Source organism: Neomonachus schauinslandi, chromosome 8 (genome assembly GCF_002201575.2).
Source record: "Neomonachus schauinslandi chromosome 8, ASM220157v2, whole genome shotgun sequence".
Taxonomy (NCBI): Eukaryota; Metazoa; Chordata; class Mammalia; order Carnivora; family Phocidae; genus Neomonachus; species Neomonachus schauinslandi.
The window spans coordinates 15,494,041-15,519,637 of record NC_058410.1 but is presented as its reverse complement, the minus strand read 5'-3'; the positions used below and the strand labels follow the sequence as shown (position 1 = coordinate 15,519,637).

The following is a 25,597-nucleotide window of genomic DNA, read 5'->3' as shown; positions in this document are numbered from 1 at the left end:
CTCTCATTTAAATTGGGAGATTCAGTGAATATAGTTTTACAAAAAAGATGAAATCGGTGGAAACCTCTCACTACTCAAGAGTCTAGGTTTATGTAGCACGACTTTGTGTCATTTTTAGGTAAACACCTTTTCTTCCTCGTAAAACAAAGTTGGGTAGGATGACCTCCCGATCTCTTCCTGGCCAAGCTTGGACTGTCCATAGCACCTTCCTACAGATTCCTCATTTGATTCCCCCAATCTGACGATCCAGCGGTACCGCGGTCTTCATTGTACAGATGTGGAAAATGCCACTCAAGTGAGCGGACCCGCCCACCCCAAGTTCTGCAGACAGAAGGTGGGGTACAGCAAGGAGATGCCTCCTCAGGCCACGTCCCCCTCCTGGCATCTTTTTGGGTAGACAGAGTAATACGCAGATACAATAAAATACCCATTTAATTAAATGTTTATTCAATGAAAGTATGTATAAAAACTTACAAATCTGAGAACTCAACTATACATGAAACAGGATGACGGGATATTCAGTTTTAAACATATACGTACAGCACAGCTAAGAACTGTTCTTCCCTTTTCCCTTCAGTCCTTATTTCTGGCTCCTGTTTTGTCCTGTCAGACTATTCTGTTACTGGCCCAAGGAAAGATTAATGGACACGTTTTACTGCTTTCAGGCCAATGGAGGAAAATCTCAGGTGTTTAAAAAAAAAAAAAAAAAAGGTGGAGATGAAACATCAAAATCAAGTTTTTTCCCCAAACAGCAATTAGGTTTTTTTGTCCTGATTTTTCTCTGCCATTTTTGATGTTTCAATGAATGTTGCCAGTAAACTATCAGCATTAACGTTTAAAGTCATTAAAGTTACTACATGCTCTGCTCACAACCTCCCCTCTGAGATGCACTTTCCTGCATACGTACACTGATTTAAAGCAGCCAGTCGGTGCTAAAACAAATTTAACACCGGCAGCTGCTGGAATGGCATGTCGTTTTCTATTCAGAAAGACAATCTATAGAATAGTACTTTCAAATCTGATTTTGAAAACAACCAACAGATTTATCAGAAACTAAAACAGAGAATTTTGTTCTTGTTCAACTTTGAAAGAAGCCAGCAATTTGATAAGGCATGTGCGTTAATACACCTGTTAATCGCAAATATCCACACATTTTCTCTTACAAACACACAAACTCACAGCTTTGTCATGTTTTATCCAAAAATTAAGATTGCCATCACATTATTACTTTTTCTCTTTTGTGTTTTGTTCAAGTAGATTTCTTAACGAATGATTTTTCTTGACTGGACATAATCTCAAAGGATGCATTCTGAAATAAGACCTGGAGGATAAATACTAAGAACATTTGCTTGGGTTTCAAGTTTCCCCACACCTTCTAGATTTTGCATAGTACAGAGCCCAGTGGTATCTCTAAGAAGCATGCTGTATTTTCTGCCATTTTCTGAGAAGGAAGACTTATTACCCAGGGAAAGTCATAATTTTAGCTTACCAAATCGCATTCTAGTGGTTTTGTTTTGTTTTGTTATATACCCTTCATTAGTTCCAAGTAGGCTTTTAAATAATCTAAAACGTCTCAAAATCTATTTGAGTTTATAAGTACTACTGACCATTATCTTTCCAATGTCCCCTGACTCGAAGTAAATATGTTCCAGGTTTATAATGCACAAAGCCTTTGTGGAGGAAGGGCTGGGGACAGGGAGGGGGCGGGGAGGACAGAGGGGCCGGGGACCTGTTTGTATCATGCCATGGAGAACTACAGTTCTGAACTGGGGGGTGGGGGGGAGGGCGGAGAGAGAGAGAGGAGACAGTCTCTGTAAAAATGACAGTTTTTAAAAAGGAAAGTCACATTCAGTCTAACAACACTGTTTCCTGTTCCTTTTTGATGGAAGCTAACACCGGGTGGTCAGGTTCCGTGACTTCGGAGTCCCCGCTGCCCAGGAGAATGGACCGCCCCTCGTCCAGGGCAAAAACGTCCGAGTTCTGGTTTTGGCACGAATGTTTAACCACCTCATTGGGAGTCGAGAACGTTTTGTCACACAAGTTGCATTTGTAGGGTTTGTTGGTCTGGACCAACATGTTGTCCATCTGACTGCCTTCCTCAAACGTGCAGAGCTCCAGAGTCTGTTTGTCCACCATGGTGTAGGTGTCGATGCTCTGATTGAGGCACACGTGCCGGGCAGCCTGGTTGGCCCTGCAAAAGCTCTTGTCACACGTGCTGCATTTGAAGGGCTTGCCGGTGTGTATGTACATGTGTTCCCGCCAGTGGCTCTTCTGGATGAACTTGCGGCCGCAGATGGTGCACTCGTACTTGCGCCGCTTGACCTCGCGCTCTTGGTCGGCCTGCTCCAGGTTGTCGATGTCCGCGATGTCGGAGGGCGGCGGCGTTTCCGAGTGCTGCTGCCCGTCGATGATGGGGGAGTCGGAGATGTGCGGCAGCTCACTGTCACTGACCATCCCGGCCTCGGGCACCTCCATGGCGTCCTTCCCCAGGTCGGCCGCGTTGCTACAAAGAGACAGGGGCGCCCGGCTTTCTCCCGGCTGGCCGGCCGTGAACGGGACCCCCGTGTGGATCTGGAGGTGTTCCCGCAAACTGCTCCGCAGCGTGAAGCGCCGGCCGCACAGGTGGCAGGCGTAGTACTTCGGGAAGCTCCCGTTCCTCTTCATGATGCTCGGCTTGACGTGGGCTATGGTGAGGGGTGCCGGCTGCTCGTCCGAGGAAGAGGCTTCCAGATTGGTCTCCTCGCCGGGGGGAGGGGGGGGCACAGGAGTGGACACGAGTTCTGGAGACAGTGAGGTCTGCAGGGGGTCCGAGGGAGTCAGGTGCGTCCGAGTCACCTGGGCCAGGTTTGAAGTCAGCTGCGAGAGCTGGGAGGCCTCAGGCACCTGCTCCTGGCTCATCCTGGGCGGCTGTGGCCGGGGTTCCCGCCCGAGCTTCTCGGGGGCGGAGGCAAGCTTGGTGGCTTGTCTCAACTGGTGATCTGCAATCTGAATGCCATACAGGGAAGAGGCCAGGGGGAAGACTTGGTCGGGATGAGAAAAGGCTCCTTGGCTGGCCAGGCTGGCTTCCTGGATCAGTGGGTAGGCGTGCAGAAACTTGATCCCCTGCTCTAATCGAACAGGATCAATCAGTTGAGGTGCCATCTTGCCAGTGTACATCAAATGCAAGAGATAGCTGAAAATATCTGGCTGTATGTCAGTTGGTTTCAAACGGACACACTCACTGGAAGAAACAAGTGAACAATCTGTAAGTAAACGTCAACCCACGTCTCCGATGAGAACATGACCGCTGAAGAAAAAAATGGGCCACTTTTTAAAGGCAAATGAAACAAGAGCATTTCCTGTTTCTTAGTGTTTCGTGAAATGGAATACTCAGGGGAGATAACTGGAACCTATGTAATTTAACTGTATTAAGAACAGAGAGATACAATAAATATATTTTCAAGGACCGAGAAGGAAAAGGTTCATGTTAAGCAAATATGACATCTTAACTCCTAGACTCTTGAAGCAGTTTTTCTCCTCATAGTCTACGTGAAATTCTATCATCTTGTATTTTTAGATAGAACTGCAAGAGTTCTATAAAAAAAATTCTGTGTTTTGTGCAGAGAATCTATTGCTTATCAGTCTGAAAGCGGCCTGTGACCCAGTCATGGTTAAGAACCGTTGACCTGGCAGATCTTTGGCTAAAAGTCTATGATTTTCTATTGACCCAATGCCATCCGGAGCTCAGCAGGAGATCTTTTAAGGCAAATCAAACAATCTACCTGATGAGAAAGCTTCTTCATTTGTAAAATGACACAGGGGTAGGAGGGGTGGGGGGGGTGGGGGGGGCGGCTGGACTAGTATGAACAAGCGCTAAGAGCCACAAGACAAAAGTGAGAGAAAAATAAAACCTAATTCTGTTGGTGCTCTGAACTCTCTGATCTATCTCCTGCAGGAAGGTATGGAGGAACATTCTAGCTCTAATGCAGTCAGATCACCTTCCCAGTATTGCTAGACTGCATTAAAAAGCGGTTCCAGGACAACTCCCTTCCTTACCAAATGTAAATACCACCACCATCAACAGAACTACAGCGGGCCTTTACAGCCATGATCTCATTAAATTGCCATTAATTCTCATTTTACAGATAAGGGATTGAGGCTCAAAGAGATTCATGCCTTGCTCAGTATCAGAATTCGTAAGAGGGATTTAAATTCTCGCTCTCATTCCAAACCCATGACACCAAAATTGTTTAGAGCATGAAAATGATCCTCTGTAGTACTTAAGGCAGATCTGGATTGTTCCCATTTGACAGATCTGGAAACTGAGATCCCCAAAAGTCAAGTGATTTATCTGAGGCACCTAAAGCAGCTGATTTTCTAACTTTTAGACGCTAGTGTCTGCCTCATTCCAGAAACATCATTCTGATCAAGCAGCTTTAATCAAGAAGTCCCAAAGAATTCTTCCTAAACCATCAACTAATGACAGAAATTCTAATGCATCATTAGAAAGCAATGATTGTATCTATATAGTATGAGTTATGTGCTATTGTCCACTGAGTGAATATATTCTACAGACAATGCAGTTTCAAAGACAGCTTCCTTGAATGCCTTTAGAATGTATAATCATTTTTTAAAATGGATCAGTTATTTAATTAGGTTCTTAGAATTTATAATCATTTTTGATTATACCACTTCTTACCATTACAACTCTTTTTGTCTCCTTTTGCTGTTTATCTTATCGATAAATATTTTCCGAAATGCTAAAAAAGTTAACAGTATACCTTGCTCTTCCAAATTTAACATTTTATTCTATTTTTTAAAAGAGTGACTTTAATAGCATTTGTGACAGAACAGATTTGACTAATTCCTGTCTTGCTTGCCATCAATGTGTGTATATTTCAAGATGACTGCATACAAATAATCATGTGAAAAATGTCTGCCTACGAAGTATGGAAGTCAAAGAATAAAGATTATGCATAAAAACTAGCAGCACTTTGATGGCAGAAAGAACAGAGCTTCTGTGACTCTATTTTTTAAAAAGACAGATCACTCATCTTCCTTTGGAATCTTTTTACAGTCCTCTCTTTATATTCCTTTAAATAGGAATGCAGTTACAGGTGGTCTTCCCTTCAAGCACAGGGTGAGTGCCAATAATACTCTGTGTACACCAGAATGCATTTAAGGGGCTCTAGGGAAGTTCAATATTCAAAACTCTAGGGAAGTTCATTATTCAGGGATCATGTGTGGTGAAGAATACTTTAATCATGTAAACAATCACCTCCAAAACAGAGAACTGGGAAACCATAGGCCTTCAGAGATATGAAGTACTCCCAGGAGATCACAGGGCACCTTTGTTCTGCTGGGAGGGAATGTTCCTCTAGGCAGAAGGGACAGTGAGCCCCCCTCTGCCTCCCAGAAAGAGAACAGAAGGGCCGAAAATCCCAAGGAGGGCTGTGTTTTTTAAGCATCTGTGAGCAGTAAGTACCAAGCAGGGCCCCTTCCCCTCAAAATTTTGTCGTAAGTTTTATGATTTTCCCTCATTTGTTATTGTACAGGTTGTCCTCTGTCCCCTGCCAGTGATGGGTGGTGACTGAGCAGACAAGAGCTCAGGTTTTAAAGAACTGTGTGCAATCTCCGAAGGCAAAGAATAAATGGGGCTGGGAGACCCCGCCAGGCTGGAGGGAGGAGGATTCCGAAGGGACCCACCGGGCTGGTGAGAAACCACCAGGGAAAGGGAGGCAGCAAGTCTCTCGGATTTAAGGCCAGCGCCTAGGGCCCTGGGAGGTTCCCAGAAACCAATTATCTTGATTTCTTGATTTTAATTTTTTTTTTTCTTAAAGCGGAAGAACACATGCACCCATATACACATAGAAACACTTTAAAAAAAAGTTATTTAAAAAAGTTCCTTAGGTCACATTCCAGCAATTTCCATCCTTGACTGCTTTCCCTCCCAGACAGCTAGACCTCTCTGCTCACTATGGGCCGGACTTTGGTCATTTCCAAGTCCTTCTGGAAGGACATAGCTCTCCACGAGAAAATTACACCTGCATGCTTTGATTTGTAGGTGTCTGCTTGAGACAACACTTGTACAGGAAAAATATGGTTTTAGCACTGCCACAAGCCCTTCGTACAAACTTTTGCAGTAATTGGCATTTTTACTCTTTCCTTCGCTAGAATCTCAAAGTCAAAGAGTGGCTTAAAGAACTGGGGAAATAATTAATTTTAAACAATGTTCGACCTCATTCAGAAGGTTGTGCTGAGCCAAACCTGCCTCTCTGCAGTTTGGGGAGCTCTGTGTTTGCAGCCCTACAAGATTTAAAGCTTAACCACTTAGTTTGCTGCACACGAGACAGAGACATCTAGTGGTACTACAGACAAAACACTCAAACCAAGTGTGAAAACACTGTATTCTCAGCCCACCTTTTGGGTCATCAGGTGGCAGTTCACAGTGCCTTGCAAAAAAGGCGCTGGCGGAAAAGCCTGCCTCTGGCCTCTGCCCCGGGTTTGCTTTGTCTCAAAGAGAAATGGCGCGTGCTGCCTCCAGCCCAGTAACACTTGGGACTCCGATCTACACAGATAACCACACGTCCTTTTTACAAAGGCATTTAAGTGCTCTCCACTTAAGTTTCTTGCATCTATTTAAAATTCATTAAACTGTATTCTTTTACTCCTCAAAATGAAAATCTTCCCGCTTTCAAGACAAGTTAACTCATTGTGTTGAAACTTCTAAGTCAGTCTCTGACAATGAGGTAAAAGGGAACAGCCTTAGTGTCGCAAGACAAAGCAACCTCTGCTTGCCATTATTCCTCTTCTTCACCCATTCTGCTCCTCCAGACACTTAACAAGTGGCTTAAATTATGTACAAATACCTGACCTATACACTGGGGCGTCCACAAAGCTTGGTCCAACCCCGTCTCTGCCCTCAGGAAACTTACAAATGAGGAGGGGAGATAAGTCCACCGAGAACAACACAGGGAAAATGTGCTGATCTTGCCGTGAAACGTGAGAGAGGAAGAGATGGCTTTGGATCACTGTGGGGAGGGGTCACGGAAGAGGTGACGGGGGAGCTGGGCTCAGGGGCTGGGTCGAGGGGGCGCGGTGGCCAAGCAGGGTGGAGGTCAGGCTGCCAGCCTGCAGGGCCTTGAAAGAGAAGTAGGAATCTGTGTGCTGTGTTGACATGCAATGGATATCCTCTAGGTTTCTGATCAAAGGAGTAACACCACAGAGTAGGTTTCTGATCAAAGGTATCCTACAATCAAAGCGCTGTTTAGGAATATTCATCTGACAGGAATGATTAGGAAATGGGAGAAAGTAAGAAGGGGAAGGAAAGGGCTAATGCAAAAGGGAATGTGAGAGAAACATGATTTGGGGACTGAGAGAATGGGGTTTTAGAGCGATTTTAAGTGCAGGTTACTTGGAGATGAACAGGAAAGTGAGGGAAGGACCTGGGAAGGCCTAATTCCGCTTCAGACCCGCGGAGACTCGACTCTACCCCTCGGGCAGCCAGCCTCGCAGCCTTGGGAAGCAGAGTCCTGGACACAGAGAAAGGTCAAGCCCAGAGCTGTAAACTTAGGGTTTCCAGTGGAGGCCAAATCCAGGAGAAACAAGCCCCCCTCAGAAGAGTGCACATGGAAAGAAGCACGGAAAGCTCAAGACCAAAACTCAGCAGACTCTCAGAAGGCTCCTGCGCCGAGGGCAGGAAAACAGGGAACGTTCTGCATCATCAAAGTGCAGACGACGGCCCTTAAAAAGAGGAAGCAAGCGGGAGCAAGTGCTGACAAGGACAAGGACGCCAGAGGCTGAGAAGAGCCGAGGTTTTGATGAAGAGGTGCCCTTTGAGAAGTGATTTCAGTGGAGATGGAGCACAGGCCACAGCGCCACCAGAGAGGCGAGGTCGGGGGGGGTGCGGTGCGGGGAGCTCCAGCAAGGCTGTGGCTCGCCCTCTGAACACCTTTCAGGTGAGACCGAGGAGAAGCTGGGGTAGACAGCACCGTCAGGGTGGCAGGGGAGCATGGCTCCTTCAGCCTCGGGCGCTGGCCGGGGGTGGGGTGGGGGGGGCAGTGAAAAGTACAGAACAAGGAGTAAGAGGTAGGATCCACAGCCTGAGAGTTGGAGGAAGATCATTTCTCCTTAGACATCAAGGGTGCTTTTCTCCGAGATGGGACGGAAAGATCAAGCCAAGATACTGGGATTGAGATGTTTTAAGAGAGAAAAGAAGGAAACTGGGGAACTGATACCCTCAAGCTTCTCATTAGACCGACAGATAAGGATACAAATAGGGAAAGGAGTGCGGGGAGTCCCGGGGGCCGGGGCTGGAGGAGTGGGAGAAAGGGATTCAGGAGGCCACTGCCCATCCTGCTGTTGGGGGGGGACACCTAGCCAGGGTACTGGGCGTGGAGGGGCTGCTGGGGGCTCGAAGGTCCATGGAAGTAACCAAGATGGGCAAAGGGGGCGAGTGAGGTCACGAGGGAAAACTGGGAGCCCAGGGGCCTAGGATTCCAGGGAGAGGAGGGGAGCCCCACGGTCTGGATGGGCTAAGAGCGGGTTCGGAGGGGAAGAGGGCCGGGAAGGTCAGCGTCTATAGTCATTAGGTTATTATCAACCACGTTCGTTACCTGGTCTGATGGACAAACAACATCTTAAAGTAATTGGAGAATGAAGCAAGAACTGATTTGTGTGCCTTGAAGTACACATCGCCGATGGCAACCGTGCAGTCACACAGGAAACCAAACTCTCGCTGAGCGTTTAACTGTTGCAGGAGAATAAGTCCATGGTTGGCCAAATCCATTTTTTTAAAAATCTGCAAAGCAAACAATGTATTTTTTAAGAAAGGTGATTCACAAGTAAGTACGTGTCCGTTACAGTCACCCATAGTAATGACCGCAGCTAACACGTCATGCCAACAACGTGACACCAATTCACTCATTCAACCTCCACAGCAGCCCTGTGAGCCTGCTGCTCTGTCTTCACTCCCGCTTCACGGATGATGGCATTTACCGTGGTCTCGGGGGGTGACACGGTCTGCCCAAGCTGACACAGATGGTGAGGGGACGCGCCGAGCCGCGGGAAAGAACTCGGCTGTCTGCGCTCCAGACAGCAAACATCCCCAGAGCGGTTAATCTTTTAGATTAGGACTCCAAACGCAAATTCTAATGATGTAGCTATCAGAAGTCGTCAAATCTTCCAGAGAGATCAGTAAATCAACGTGCTGGGGTGGGGCCACAGCAGGGCAGGGTGAAGGCAATTTTCCAGCTCCCGCTGTGTGGACAGGGCTCCCCTGGACACCTGCGCTCTCGGAGGAAGCAGGATGGTGCTCTTCTCCCTCTTTTGTGGACGAGGAAGTGGGCTTTGAGAGGTGTGAATAATGTGCCCAGGCCATCTAGCTCGAAGATAGGGGAGCCAAAATTTAAATCGGAATGTTCTGACTCCAAATTCTAAGGTCTTCATTCTCCCACTCTACCCTAGCCAACCACTCGGCCTGAATCATCCATATAGTAGGGGAACTACCTCTGAAGGAGACGTGCATCAAATCAGTAGACTGCTCCTTTCCCACAAAGAGCATTTATAACAGCCCACTACACACAGATCAGCATTATACTTAACAGTAGACTCAATGTTATCAAGAGCGAACGCTTTCTGAGATTGTGAACAAGGCAAGGAGGCCCACTCTTACTACTGAACATAGTACTGGAAGTTCAAGTTCGTGCAATAAAGCAAGAAAGGAAATAAAAGGCATAAAGACAGGAAAGAAAGAACTACAACTGTTGCTATTTCCAGATGACATGGTTGTTACCTAGAACATCCCAAGGAATCTACAAAAACTCCTAGAACTAACAAATGAGTTTGGCAACACCACAGGGAGGCTCTAAGATAAACATGTAAAAGTCAATTTCAATTCTGTATACTAACTTTGAACTTGTGGACACTGAAATTAGAAATATAATACCACTTACAATCACTCAAAATACTGAAATACATTATATGTTGTCAATCTAACAAAACATGTATAGGACTTGTATGTTGAAGACTAAAACGCGGAAGAAAGAAATCAAAGAATATCTAAAGAAATGGAAAGATATACTGTATTTATGGTTAGGAAAATTCAACATAGTAAAAACATAAATTTTTCCCAAGTCAATATATAGGTTTGACAAAATTCTTATTAAAATTCTCGCAAGATTTTTTTGTAGATATAGATAGGGCTATCCTAAAATGTATAATGTAAAGCCAAAGAAACCAGAATAGCTAAAATAATTTTTTTTTTTTAAAGATTTTATTTATTTATTTGACAGAGAGAGACACAGCGAGAGAGGGAACACAAGCAGGGGGGAGTGGGAGAGGGAGAAGCAGGCTCCCGCTGAGCAGGGAGCCCGATGCGGGACTCGATCCCAGGACCCTGGGACCATGACCTGAGCCGAAGGCAGATGATTAACGACTGAGCCGCCCAGGCGCCCTAAAATAATTTTTAAAAAGAATATTAAAGTGGGACAAATCAGTCTGATTTCAAGATGCATCAAATAGGTACAGTATTCAAGACAGCGTGGTCTTGTCGAAGGGATAAACATACAGACCAATGATACAGCTTGAGAACCCAGAAGTAGACCCACATAAATATGCGTAATTAATGGTCAACAAAGGCACAAAAGCAATTCAGTGGAGGAAGAACAATCTTTTCAACAAATGGTGCTAGATCAACCGTCCTCCCATTAGGCAAAAAACAACAAAAAAAAGCACTTCACCAAAGTTTCATACCTTATATAAGAATTAATTCAAAATGAATCATAGACTCAAAGGTAAACACCAAACGATAACTTCTGGGGGAAAAGTGGGAGAAAAATCTTAGGGATCTAGGGTTAGATACAGAGCTTTTATACTGAACATCAAAAGCACAATCCATAAAGGAGAAACTGGTAAGTTGGATTTCATCAAAATTAAAAATTTTTGTTCTGTGAAAGAGCCTGTTAAGAGGATGAAAAGATAAGCTAAAGACCAGGAGAAAATATTTGGAAACCTTTGCAAATTGCAAACCTTTGACAGAGGACAGGTAAACAGGATATATAAAGAATTCTCAAAATCCAACAGGGAAAAAAAAATATAATTAGACAATAGGCAATGGACTTGAAGATACATTTCACCACAAAGGCTATGCAGATGGTGAATAAAGACTTGGAAAGACCTTCAACCTCGTTGGCGGCTGGGGAAAAGCAAATTAAAACCACACCGAGATTTCATTATATACCTATCAAGATGACCAAAGTAAAAAATAACGGCAACACCAGATGCTGGCAAGGATGCCAACGAACTGGACTGCTCAAACACGGCTGGGGACAAGGTAAAGTGGTGCAGCCACTCTGGAAAACAGCAGTTTCTTAAAAAACTCAATATGCAACTACCATACCATCCAGCAACAGGGATCATGGACATTCATCCCAGAGAATGAAAACTTACGTTCACACTGAAACCTATGCGTGGACATCCCCAGCAGCTTTATTCCTAAGAGTCAAAGACTAGAAACAACCCAGATGTCCTTCAGTGAGTGAACAGTTAAGCAGTGTAGGATGCCCACACCACAGGAAACCACACAGCCAGTAAGGAGAAATGAACTCCTGATACATGTACACAGCCAGGTGGGTGTTTTCTGCGGAGTGAAAAAAGCCAATCCCCAAAGGTCACATACTGTAGGACTCCTCGGCTATAACATTCTCGAAAATCATAGGAGCAGAGAAAGGATTAGTAATAGAGGGTGAGGGGAGCAGGAGGGAAATGGGTTTGGCTACAGAAGGGCAACACGAGGGATCCTTGTGATAGGAACGTTCTGTAGCTCAACTGTATCAGCGGCTGCACCCTGGTTGTGGTGTGGAACTACAGTTTAGCAAGAAGTTTCCATCAGAGGAAACTCGGTAAAGGGCTTTATGGGATCTCTATTATTTCTTGCAACTGCATGCATATTTATAGTTATCTCAAAATAAAAAGTAAAAAAAGACAATCCCACTACACATTAACTAAATAGCCAGATTTAAAAAGAAATGGGTAACTATGATGCTTAACTGCAGAACTGGGAAAGCTACTGTGGAGAATGCATTATCAATAAGCTTTAAAAAAACAAAACAAAACAGAACAGACCCGTGGCAATTCTTACTCAGCTGGTACTGAACTCCCCACTCTCCTTTCTGTTCTAAGTATGATCTGGCAGATTCAGAATTAACAAGTGTGACCTAAAAGAAAAGAATGAAATGGAGTAATACTTTGAGAGACCGACCAAGTCACAAAGCAAGGATGGAGGAGGTCCAGTCTCACGTTTTCTATCAAGATCTATCCCCGGGCGCCTGGGTGGCTCAGTTGGTTAAGCGACTGCCTTCGGCTCAGGTCATGATCCTGGAGTCCCGGGATCGAGTCCCGCGTCGGGCTCCCTGCTCGGCAGGGAGTCTGCTTCTCCCTCAGACCCTCCCCCCTCTCATGTGCTCTCTTTCTCATTCTCTCTCTCTCAAATAAATAAATAAAATCTTAAAAAAAAAAAAAAAAGAGCTATCCCCAAGGGCGCCTGGGTGGCTCAGATGGTTAAGTGTCTGCCTTCGGCTCAGGTCATGATCCCAGGGTCCTGGGATTGAGTCCCGCATCGGGCTCTGCCTCAGCGGGGAGCCTGCTTCTCCCTCTCCCGCTCCCCACTGCTTGTGCTTTCTCTCCCTCTGTCAAATAAATAAATAAAATCTTAAAAAAAAAAAAAAAGCGCTATCTCCAAGTATGAAAGGGAGGAGGGTCACCTAAGTTAGCAGCAATCTGGGTACAGAGACCTGGACCGTAGGCTCATTTACACATCCACATCCATGGAATGGATCAGGACCTCAGTTCTCCCAGTATTTTCTGTGCAGGTCAGAGAAGTGAAAGCACGAAGATGAGGAAGGGGTGACAGAAACAAGGCCTGCAGTTCATGATGGAAACACGAGTCAGCGCCAGGTTGCAGGTAACAGGGATCACACAGAAACATCACTTTAACCTGACCGCTACCAGGATATAATGTTAGAAGCTTATTTCAAGGCTGTTGGCTGAAAAGTGCCAGAATACTTCCTTTCCCATCTTACTAACCCGCCTTTCTCTACAGGGAAGCGTAACATCCTCTGAGAGCACACTGCTATGAGCTGCTTTTTCCTGCGCTGTCTCTGAGCAGGTTCCCCATGTGCTTAGGCAGCTCCGGGTGTCACTTCACTGACGGCAGCTTCAAGTATGATAACACATTACCATTTATTCCTTGATGACAATGACAAGAGTGGCTATTATTTATGGAGTGTTTACCACTGACCGTTCATTTCCGTATGTTATTCATTTACCTGCACACTAAATTATCTGAGGTACTGCTATGCAGATTTTATAAACGAGGAAACAGGCTGAGAGGTCAGCTAGTTTGCCCATGAGGATAGAATCAGTAAGCGCAAGAAGTGAGATTTAAACAGGGTCGTTTGATTTGTTGGAACGTGCTATGCGCGAGTGTATTTAAAATCAAATCTGAAACATTATTTTTATTGCTGCTTTTAAGCATATACATTTGTGATAAGACATTCAACGATCACGGACACACAATCGTGAGCTGTCTATCCATCCTCCCCCCCACCCCACCCGCCCGCTGGTTTCTCCACACTCTGCCAGCACTGGGTATTACCACTTCTTGAAGGAATCTTTGCCAAATCCATTCTCATTTTCTTACCTTCTAAGGGTTTAATGATGAGAGGAAGTATATTTTTATGTTTATTGATCATTTACATTTCCTCTTGTATCTCTTCATGAGCTCTGCCGGGTTTTCTATCAGGTTGTCTTTTTCCTATCGATCTGTAAAACCCTTTGTATATAATAAACATGAGCCCTTTAATCACAAAAGTCGCTAACGTTTTTTGCACTTTCTTTTGATTTTTTTTTTTTTTTTATTTGAGAGAGAGAGAGCACATGAGAGGGGGGAGGGTCAGAGGGAGAAGCAGACCCCCTGCCGAGCAGGGAGCCCGATGCAGGACTCGATCCAGGGACTCCAGGATCATGACCTGAGCCGAAGGCAGTCGCTTAACCAACTGAGCCACCAAGGCGCCCTGATTTTGTTTTATAGAGATTTTTGACATATAATTTTATGTTGTAATGTCATCAAACTTATCAGTATTTTGTAGGATTTTGAAGTTTTTGTTCTTACAGTGAAAAACCTCCTTCGCTATAGCAAAAGGTGGAGCTGCTTCTCATTCCATAAACAGACTAAGGTAAGTATTTTTTTGCAGCCCATAAGAATGGAGCCATGAAAAAAACTGAAATGTTTCTTTTTTTAAGGGGGTCTACCAGTTAGTCTAGAATCTTGATTTAGAGATTTCCTATTTGATCTAGGATAGGAAACAAACTGAACATGTCTTTCACATAGAGAGGGAAGAACACAGGTACACGAGTCTCAAGGATGTGAAAAAAGCCAAACGAGAGGAGGAAACATGGAAAGAACAAGTCTTATGTTCAAAATTCACACAAGGAAGACACACAGGGAAGACAAAACTCTGCACAGATAAATTCTTAAAAATCTTACTTTGGACACCCAAAAAATCTTTCTCAGGGAGAAAAATCAGAACAACCCTCCCCCCCCGCCCCAGAGTCTGTCACATGTGATTGAGTCCGAGAAAATGGGGTGGGGGAGTCCCCAGCCTGGATTCCACGAGAAGGGCATCTCAGGCAGTGCCCCCCACCCCTGCCCAGCTGACAGCACCCCATTTTCCTAAATCTTCTTTCCTCATCACGGCCCCTCAGAGCTGTTTCCACTCAGCGTGTGCTGAAAAGGCTGAGGCCGCAGCATCTTCATGGGGGACTCTGCTCGAGGCCACCCCCCTTTGTGGAAATGGAGGTCTGCTCTTTGCTTCCTGCCTCCATCCACAGCTCACAAGCCGCACCTCTCCCGCCCCTGTGCACTGAGATGGCTCAGGAAGGTCACCGAGGACCTCTGCTCCCCAGCCGCCCAGACTGCGCTTGCTCGGAACTCTCTGCGGCATTTAATGCCCTTCCTCCTGCTCCATAAACACTACCTCAGGCTCCGAGGCCGCTGTGCTCTGGTTTTCTCTCACCTCTGGCCGTTCTATTTTGATCCCCACCAGGGATTCCTCTTTTGCTGATGTTCCCCTGCCTTTGGCCCACAGCCTACTTCTCATTCTGAGGACTCTCTGTGGGGTCCAGTCCACTCCCACTGGGCCATCCCACAGACCCCTCAGCTCAGAACAGGAAAAACAATGCAAATCCCCCTTCCCCTCACCCCCATTTCCTCCAAAGGACACTAAACGCCACGGACACAAACCCCTTCCTTCCGCACCCCCAGCTGAGTGCATGGCACCACCATCCATCTCCTGACCAACCCAGGAATCTCAATTCCTCCTTTCAGGGCCCCACTTCCCTCATTCTTCAGTCAGTCACTCACAGCCCACCAACGTCAACTCCTTATCCCAGGGCCACACCTGAGGCCTGCCTCCCTACTCATCTCTCCAGTTTTCGGCTCTAGCTCTTGACTCCATCCACACGGAACAGCCAGAATGATCTTTCCAAAGGGCAAATCTGGTGTTACGATCCTGCTTAAAATCCTCCTGTGATTCCCTACTTCCTTTAGAATGAAACCCAAATTTTTCAGCACAGTTTACCTGGTCCTGCATGGCCCAATCCCTGCCTAACTCTGCACAACATGCTCTCATGCTAAATGAAACTAATGGTTTGAGACTTTCGGATTTCACAGACCTACTAAAAACCAACCAACCAACCTTGAAACTAGGGGTCCAAAAGGATAGCAGTCCCTCTTTATTTTTCAAGAGAAGACATAAAATATTCACATACCCAGTAGGGATGGGGGACTTCTAAATGTAAATGGGCAGAAAGGACATAAGGTCAGAATATTTTTCTAAAGGAAGGACTGTTGGCACTATATTCATTATATGGAAGAAAAATTTCCAAATACAAAAAAAAATTACAATATAAAATTTTACTTTATGACATTAAGTTGTGCCTAACTGTTTTCTTGATATAAGATTATCCATTTGATGATCTTCACAAAGTGATTAAGTAACCAACTTGTTCTGAAATCCAGGCATCACCAAAAGCCCAGTTTCATCTGAGTATGTTGATGATAATGGAGACAAAATGATGTTATTTCACTCACTTTGGAAATGCCGGATGAACTGAGATAAGCTGAAGGAGGGCATTTTTCTTTATAACTAGAAGGTCCTGAAGCCCAGGCCATTCTTGGGCTCCTAGCCATCCGCAACACTCACTGCTCAGAGGCTGCACTCTCAAAGCTGAGCCCAGCACCAGATTTCTACTCCCACTGTCAGGAGTGGGGGCCTGATTGAATGGGGCCTTAGAACCTCTATGCCGGACCTTCAAACATGCCACTCCCAGAGGGACCCACCACTTAACTGCCTCCCCTTTTCCTCCAGCCCCAGCCCTACTTGTCCTCTGCAGATTTCCCTGACCCTCAAGATGAGGAGGCTCTCCTGGCCTCTGGAGCATCTGTGAACACTCCAGTTTACCTGTGTCTGCCTGATGCTTCCAGAAAGCCAGCCCTGAGTCTTATTTATCATTTATTACTTTATTTTACACCAGGCATATTGTCTGGTGTTCGATATTTGTTAAAAAGATTAAAAACTCTATGTCCAGAGAGAAGAATGTTGAGTTCTTGGTCCCTGACTAGCTGGGTGATGTGGGGTAAGAGTTCAATTTCTATTTATCCTAGATTAACCTAAAAAATTCACCTCAGTTTAAAGGGAGCTATATTTTGGAAGAAGTTTTTGATTTTTAAATGTCACTTCATGTTTCTTCATGCTAACTTTATTAAGTTTTGAATAGTGCTTTATATTTTACAGTAACTCTTTACACTCATCATTTAATCCTCAATAATACCATGGTATATCATTTTGTCACTCTTCAATATTAATTATACTATTAATAACCACAGCATTAATAATAAATGACCACTTATTATGTGCCAAGGACCAAATGCCCTCTTTCCAGAAGAAATCTACTAGCCTTAGGAAGTTAAGTAACTTGCCCACATGTAGTCCAGCTCTTAAGAAGTCGACCTGGGAAGTAGTCATGCATTTGTTGAGAGCTTTCCGAGGTGCCAGGCACAGTGTTTACAATGGTATGCAGAGTACAGAGTTCAAGGGTAGAATCACACAAGCACACAAATTTATAATGTGAAGAAAAATACAAGGAACTATGAGGTCATGAAATTGGGGTCTAATTTTGGGGTTGGAGGTCAAGGAAGGCTTTTGTGAGAAAATGCCAGTTAAGCAGATATTTGAAGAATGAGAAGAGTGAACTGGGCAAAGATGGAGTATTTCAGGCTGAGGGGACAGCAGCTGCAAAGGCCCTAAGATAGGCAGGAGCAAGACGCCGCTGAGGAACTGGGAGAAGGTCCATGTGACTGAAGGTCAAAGAGACGGAAAAGAATGAGGTGAGGCGAAGGTGGAGACTCAAGTCTTCTTAAGGATTTTGGTCCATATCTGAAAAACAACGGGAGCCACCAGAGGGGATTTTGCAGGGTGAGCGATAAGATGGCTGCACTGCCGAGCTAACCAAATTTGACTGGGGAGTGAAGAGGCGGGTGACGGCAGACCTGCCGAAGTGGTGAGAGGGGCGACCTTTCTGGGGTCTAGAAGAGAGATGACAAGAGTGGGTGGTGGCTATCACGACAGAGCGAGAGGGATGGGATTTGAAAGGTAGTTAGAAGATAAAAACTCAACAGAGCTGGGTGGTGAATTAGATGGAGGAGGGTGGGGGAAATCAATGTGTCCAAGATAACTCCTACTAGATTTCTCGTTTGTGTAACTAGAAAGATCATGGGGATTCCCGCCAAGAGAGGGAACACAGGCAAAAAGCCAGCTTGGTGGGGAAGATCAGGAGGTATGTTCGGACATGCTGGGACAGGGATACTTTTGAGACAACCAAGTAAAGGTGTGCAGTACCCGTGGTTATATTGGTCTGGAGCTCCTGAGTCCCCACTGGGATTTATGTCAGAGAGTCTTTGGAGAAGCCGGGTGTATCTGACTCCAACCTGAAATCACTACATGATAGTTCAGAGAGGTTACAACTGTAAACAGGAGTCAATTGAACTCTGGTCTTCTGGGTGTAAATTTCACACACTTTCCTCTGCACTACCTGGCTCCATAGATCAGTCCCCAGAGTTCTAGTAATCCGAGTCACGGAGGGCTGACAAGAATTCTTGACAAGAAACGGAAGACCTATATAAAGCCCCCAACCATTTAAAACTACAAATGGAACGTTAAAAAAACCCAAAAAGCGGGGCGCCTGGGTGGATCAGTCGTTAAGCGTCTGCCTTCGGCTCAGGTCATGATTCCAGGTCCTGGGATCGAGCCTCGCATCGGGCTCCCTGCTCAGCGGGAAGCCTGCTTCCCCCTCTCCCTCTCCCCCTGCTTGTATTCCCTCTCTCGCTGTGCCTCTCTCTGTCAAATAAATAAATAAAATCTTTAAAAACAAAACAAAACAAAACCCCAAAAAGCTAAACTAAATTAAAAAAAAATCATTTGTCTTGCAGCGCCTGGGTGGCTCAGTCGTTAGGCCTTTAGCTCAGGTCATGATCCCAGGGTCCTGGGATCGAGCCCCGCATCGGGCTCCCTGCTCTGCGGGAAGCCTGCTTCTCCCTCTCCCACTCCCCCTGCTTGTGTTCCCTCTCTCGCTGTGTCTCTCTCTGTCAAATAAATAAATAAAAAAATCTTAAAAAAAAAAATCATTTGTCACTCTTAAATCAGAATAGTAAGCAGAAAGGAACTGAAGGAAAACAGAGATGGGAGAGGGGAAGTAAGTCTTTTTTTTTTTTCCTTAAGATTTTATTTTTAAGTAATCTCTATACACAACATGGGGCTAGAACTCACACCCCTGAGATCAAGAGTCGCATGCTCTATGGAATGAACCGGCCAGGCATCCCGAGAGGAGGCAATTCTTAAAAGTGGGTTTTCTTTAAAAATTTTTTTTTTTTTAAGATTTTATTTATTTATTTGAGAGAGAGAGAGACAGCGAGAGAGGGAACACAAGCAGAGGGAGAGGGAGAAGCAGGCTTCCCGCCGAGCAGGGAGCCCGATGCGGGGCTCGATCCCAGGACCCTGGGATCATGACCTGAGCCGAAGGCAGATGCTTAACGACTGAGCCACCCAGGCGCCCCAAAAGTGGGTTTTCATAGAATGCCTTCTTTATGCATGTATGTGCGTACAAAGTTTTTTTTTTTTTTAACCTAAGCAAATTCAGAGACCGTGAGAGACATGTTGAAATACGTAAAAAACACTTTTCGTAGCTCAATGTAAATGACCGTTTGGATTATTTAATGCTTCACCACTGTTTCCCACACTGATAAAGTGGTAGTGCCAAATGGCAAGAGGTCACAGCACAGGTGGCGCTGATCCTTTTTTTTTTTTTTTAAGATTTTATTTATTTATTTGAGAGAGAGAGAATGAGAGAGAGAGAACACCTGAGAGGGGATAGGGTCAGAGGACGAAGCAGACTCCCCGCCGAGCAGGAAGCCCGATGCGGGACTCGATCCAGGGACTCCAGGATCATGACCTGAGCCGAAGGCAGTCGCTTAACCAACTGAGCCACCCAGGCACCCGGTGGCGCTGATCCTTATGTGTAAGTTACTCATCTCTTGGACGTGCAGTTGAATGGGACAAATATAATCACATTATATTTTGACAACCCAACTTCCTCCTACATTTTCAGTATAAGAAGGGGAGACCAAAACAGCTTTTGGGAATTGATGACTCACTTTTTAAAGATAATAGCTCTCCTAAGATACCAAATACCACTTAGACGACCCATTTCCAGGGCACTAAAAGGGTCCTCTAAAGTCCTTAATTTTATTTAAGTGAAGCATAAATGAATACTGTAATGCACAGTACACATCAGTAACAGAAAAAGCACTACCCACAAGTAAGATTGATTCTTTCAAGTAGTTCAGACCACTTACCAGGATGAAAAAAAGTGCTTTTTCAATTAGTATTATTAATAATTAATATTTAGGGCCTGTAAAGTAAACCTGAATGAGGCTAGTCCTTTGAATTTTAATGTTTTTAAATTTTATCTCAAAGCTAGGAAATGTGTCTTAATTAGTTGTGGTGACAGGTTGGTGTATTGTTCTTAACATTAGTCAATCCTTTTCCATAGTAATTAGAAAAAGGTGGGACATAAACTAATCAACAGCACATATTTTGACTTTGAAAACCATTGGATTTGTAAGAGATTGTCTTTTCAATTACAGACTGCTGACGTTAACTTTGGAATTATTTTTTAATTTCTAAGTGAAGGTCAGAAGGAGGCAGTTCCGGGACAGTTTGTGTCAAGGAGAACCAAGTCAGAGATTTATGGCTAATGGAGTTGATATTAAAGTGATAATTCTAAAGGCATTATGCTATAATCAACTTTAAGGAAAGCTACATATGATCACACAGCAAAATTTAAAACCTAATCTAATTTGCTATTTTTACAAATCTCTTTAATAGAAGACAATGGGATTCTGCATTTACTCCTCCATTTACTTTGTTGTGATAACTGTTTTGGTTGAGTATTGAAGAAAATCTAACCTCACCCACATATGTAGTTGGAGAAAGAAATATATTAATAGCTTTTCCAGGTAATTGTGGATATTCTTTGATAATAGACCAAAACTTGACAAGTCGTAGTTTCTTAAAGGTTAGCAGTATGATCTAAAAGTACATAACGAATGAAATTTACCTACTCTCTTACAGTAAAATTCATTGCTCTATCTTGCACTTTGAAAGGATCTTTTACCCATGCATGGTTGTTTTGAACATCACCCATTGGTCACTGGAAAATGTCAGCTCAGTGAGCTATGCAGCAGATCTTTCCAATGTTGACACATTCTGTCAAAAGCTAAGAAGTTCAATAACATCTTACCATTATTATGAAAATTGTTTCGACCTCGTGGAACCCTGAGGGGGTCCTGGAGACTGAGAAGAGTGTGTAGACCACACTTAAGACAACCCCTGTTCAGAATCACTTTGGGGCTCAGAGAATTTAAGCAGATAGGCGTGATGTAGAACACAAATAGACTTTGAAACTGTTCTCAGATGATTCTGATAGTTCATCCTTGCTTGATGCAGAACTTAGGTGGGCACACAATTTAAAGGGACTGTACCTCTGTAAAAAAGAGCTGTTTTGTAAGTACTTAGGTACCTAAAAATGCTTTACAAATTCCTGTCTTTGCACACTGAGCTTTCTTGAAGTGAGAAAGTCATATGATGCGTACCTCCTCATTCATGTGAACTGGGAATTATGTATTTGAGCATAAATAAAGCCTCTAACTTGGCCTTATAACATAGAAAAAAATGGTCCTAAACGGTCTTGGACTGCCAACTCCTGGTAAGTACTCTATGGCTACTGACTTCATCCCGTATTGGCATATTAGCATTGTAAAACACTGACTCTTACTTACTATTGACTCACAGTAATATTTTAATTATTTAAGTTTAATTTGCTAATAAAATTATAACGGGCATAAAAAAGGTTTAGAAAATGTTCTAATGCTTAGAATGTTTACAGTTTATTTTTTTCAGGAAAATAAAAATTCTCAATTCCCTTTTAGGTTTTTAGTCATGCTTTGCAACCATAAGGAAGTAGGAAAAGTAATAAATTCCCATTTTGGCCATGTGCCTTCTGAAATTTATGGTAGTCTCCAGCAGACCAGCAGTTCTTCTTTCACCGTGGCAGGCTGGAACCACACCACTTGCTCAACATTTCAAAGTTACTTCAGGAAAAGGTCAGTGGGTCTAGGGATGAAGCACCAAGACAGTTAAGAAGAGATGGCAGAAGAGTCTCCAACTCCAGAGCCATTCCCAAGCCAATGCCACATATCAGCCTTGAAGGCTTCCTTCACTTTCTACCTCCATGTAGGAATTCTCAAGCCAGAGAAAGCATATCCCCGTACACAGGACATGCAGTGTTTACAAGGAGCACCTTCTTTGAGGGTTAAGGTGAATAAAATTTTATATTTTATATAATTTTTATATTACAAAAGTGCAGATCTTTGAGGACAGTGCAAAGTTCATATTAATCATTATGATAAAAAAGAAAATGTCACTGTGGCAACTTTTATTCTGTGGCCTAAAACATGCCTTGGGTTTACTCTGCTGCTGGAGTATTTCAGTGGTAGTTTGCAGAGCACCACTTAGTTACACCCTTTGAGAGAAGCTTTAAAACTGGCAAGTGGCTGGACTATACATTACAACAAAGCTTCACGGGTGGTTTATCTGCCACCCTTTAAAGGATTCCTCAACTACTATCTGTGGCAGGTACTACCACTGGTGTAAGTTGTACCTTGAGATCTTACCGCGGTGTCAATAACAGGTCAATTCTTTGGCTAGAAAATAAACTTCTATAAACCACCAATTTATTGAGAAATGCCCAGGTTAAAGGAATGTGGAACTTTTTTCTTAAAAATTACCTTTCAACAGTTTGAAAACACCCTGGATATACACTAAGGTTATTTAAAATGCAAAATAAAATCTACTTTAACAGTTAATGTTGGTTTGTAATAAATCACAGAAATGAGCATTTAAAATGTCTTAATTCTGATTTTCTATTAAAGTTTCAGGCCTCTCCAACTAAAATGCTAGTGCAGGGTTCCGTCAGGGTCTACATGGAGGTCTGTCCTAAAAAGGACAGGGCAGCCCATTTAAAGGAACCCTGAGCACCCCTAAGTTCTGTGTGAGCCAGGAATTCTGACCTTTTTTATGCTTTATTTTACTGAAACAATTACCTATGAGAATGAATAGAACTGAGACTCATACACTAAGTGGGCCCATTGTATTTGATGAAGAGCAAAGGAACACTGTAGCCGGTGGCGGGGGGGGGGGGGGGGGGGGGGTGGGGAATTAATTCCCTAAGGCATCATTAGTTCAGCAGTTGGAAGTTCGTGCAGTAAATGGCCTAGGTCTTTTCACCCTGCCCATTTTCTTGCCTGCTCAGCTACCCTTGCTTTCTTATCGCCCCCCCTTCACTACCAGCTAAAAGCGACAAAAACCTTGCTTCCTAAGCACCTCTGTATTATCAGATCTCTTTGCAGCCTGTTTAAATATCGATGGTTTGGGGGTTCCGTTACAACGGAAAAACGCCCTGGGCCCGGGAAGCAGCCTCCGCGCCCCCAGCCTCCCCTTCTCGGAGCCCTCCGGGGTGTGAGGGCCGCGCCGGCCTGGGGTGCGGCACGGACGCCGGCCCACGCCCCACCGCAAAGCAGCCAGAAACCACAGCGCAGCTCCGAGCTAAGCTCGGCCTCAGCGGAGGCGCAGATCGGCAGCGGAGCGGAAGCCGGAGGCTGCCAGCCCAGCGTGCCCACACCCGCGGCCCGGGCCGCAGCGGTCCACCCGGGCGGCGCCCAGGGAGGCCTACATCTCTCCTCCGCCCGCAGGCAAGCGGCCCAACGGCCGCCCTGTCCTGCCTCGCCCCGCCCCGTCTCGGGGGGCGGGGGCCCGGCCGGGGGGCGTGGCCGGCCAGAACGGCAGGGGCCCGGCGGGCCGGGGCTCCGCGCATCCCGGCCCCGCCCCCATCCCCGAGGGGCTGGGAGGAGGAGAGGGGAGGGGCGACGCACTCCGGCCGCGCCGCACGCTCTCCGCTTCCCTCAGTCCCGCGTGCGCGCGCGCGCTCGCCCCAAGTCCCGCGGAGTTTAACACAATGCCGACGCCTACGCCGTGCGCAACGCCCCGGCTGGCGCAACAGCTCCGGCGCCGGGGGCGGGGGGTGGTCAGACAGGGCGAGGGGAAGAGCGCGCGCGAGAGCCGAAGACAGCGCGAGACCCGAGGAGGCCGGAAGCGCGCGTGCGCGCCCCCGCCCGCGAGCGGGGAGGCGGAGCCGCAGCAGTAGCGGCAGCAGCTGTAGGAGCCGCTGCAGCTGGGAGAAGCGCCAGAGAGGCCGGGCCTGCTCCGGTCGGACCGGATCCCTCCCCTCCCCTCCCCCTCCCTCTCCGCTCCCCTCCCCCAAACCCACTTCCGCAGCTCGCGGCCTTGCCGCCGAAGAAGCAGCAGCGGCAGCAGCAGGAGGCGGCGGCGAGGCGTCGGAAGGATTACGCACCTGACGGGCCTGCCTCTCAGGGCTCCAGCGCGGGACGCTCACCGGCCGCCGCTGCTCGGGACGCACTTCGCGGTGGCGGCGAGAAGGGAGGGACCGGCAACGGGGAACGGAACGCGAATCGCCCCCCTCCCCTTCCTCCCTCCCTCCGATCCGCCGCCCGCCCTCTCGGCTTCCGTCCCCTCCCCCTCCCGCAAAGCCCCGGATGGAGCCGCCGCCGACTCGCCGCCGCCTGGCTCCGGGGGATGGTTTTGTCAGGCGGCCAGAGCCCCGGCGCCAGGCGCAGCCGCCACCACCCCCGCGGGGCGCCCCTGCCCTCGCTTCCCAGAACTGGGTCCCCGTGTGGTCCGGGCCCTCCGCCTGCCTTCACCCGGAGCCCCGGGACGGGGGTCATTCGTCTTCTTTGTTGCCACCGTTGGTGCCGGAACCGTTTGCGAGCTCCGGTGGCCCCCGCCCCCCCTCCGCCTTCCCGGAGCCTGGGCTGGGGGCGGCACGTGGGCACCGGCCCCGGGAGGTGGAGGCGTTGCGCGCTTACCTGTCGCCGGTGCTGCTGCGGCGGGGGGTGTGGAGGAGGCACCGCTGGGCAGCCTTGGCCGTGCTCTCCCCGCCGCCGCCGCCTCTGCCTCTCGCTGCTGCTGCTGCTGCTGCTGCCGCCGCGGTCGGTGTCTCCGGCGCGGCGGCGGCGGCGGCGGCGGGGCTTTTCCTGTCCGGTTACGTTAAGGTCACATGACCGAGAGAGCGGAGCGACTAGTGCAAAGAGGCTGAGAGCGGCTCCCGCCGGGGGGGAGAGGCGGCGAGAGAGCAGTGGCGGCAAGAGCCCCCTCCGCCCCCCCAGCCGCCTCCCCTCCCCCCGCCCGCCTCCGCCTCCTGCTGCTCTGCCGCCGCCGCCGCCGCCGCCGCCTGCAGCACTAACTACACTGCCGCTCCCACCCAGGCTCCGCTCTGCTCCAGCCAAACTTCTGCAAACCATGTGCAGCCGAGGCGAGGAAACTTCTCTCCACCTATTGGGGCTGGAGGCTTGAGTCACAAGCCCCATGTTTACATAAAGTGTTTAGGTAGGACAATCCTGGAGATGCTCGGGGAAGGGATGCAGAACTGCTCGGATCCTACTGCAAGCTTCTGCTTGACATCCCTTGGCCATTACCTTTGTCCCTTTATTTCCCATGTGTCACGAGTTTTCATCCTAAGACTTGAAATAAGTGGACTTGAGAGCTAGGGAGAAACTTGTAAGTCACTAATATACTTTTCTGTCACCAGTGGAATTGAAAAGTCATACCGAAGTCGATATGTCAGTTTGTGCTGTGTGTGAAGAGGTACACGTGCTGCCTTACAGACTAGTTGAGTGTGATGTCAGACGTTTGTTAGAATGGAATTTGATGCTTATTTCAGTAATTGTGTTTTAGTTTATGGCGCGTTGGTCCAAACAAAAAAAAGTTTGCAAAGCATGTTTGTTACTTAAGAACAGTTTACTTGCCTGTTAAGTTTTGGTCTCTGTGGTACTGTTAGTGGATTTAGAGTTGGCCATTCTGTTAAATTT

General features: G+C 46.5%; 1 protein-coding gene across 1 annotated transcript; it reads right to left on the bottom strand.

Moving 5' to 3' along the window:
- Positions 1–964: 964 nt before the first annotated feature.
- ZBTB2 (zinc finger and BTB domain containing 2) lies at positions 965–24,671 on the bottom strand. Its single transcript, XM_021693445.1, has 3 exons — positions 24,596–24,671; positions 8,595–8,779; positions 965–3,220 (listed from the first exon to the last, which is right to left on the bottom strand). Exons 2-3 carry the CDS (start codon positions 8,765–8,767, stop codon positions 1,849–1,851), a joined length of 1,545 nt encoding a protein of 514 aa, XP_021549120.1. The 5' UTR covers positions 8,768–8,779; positions 24,596–24,671; the 3' UTR covers positions 965–1,848.
- Between the last annotated feature and the right edge of the window lie 926 nt (positions 24,672–25,597).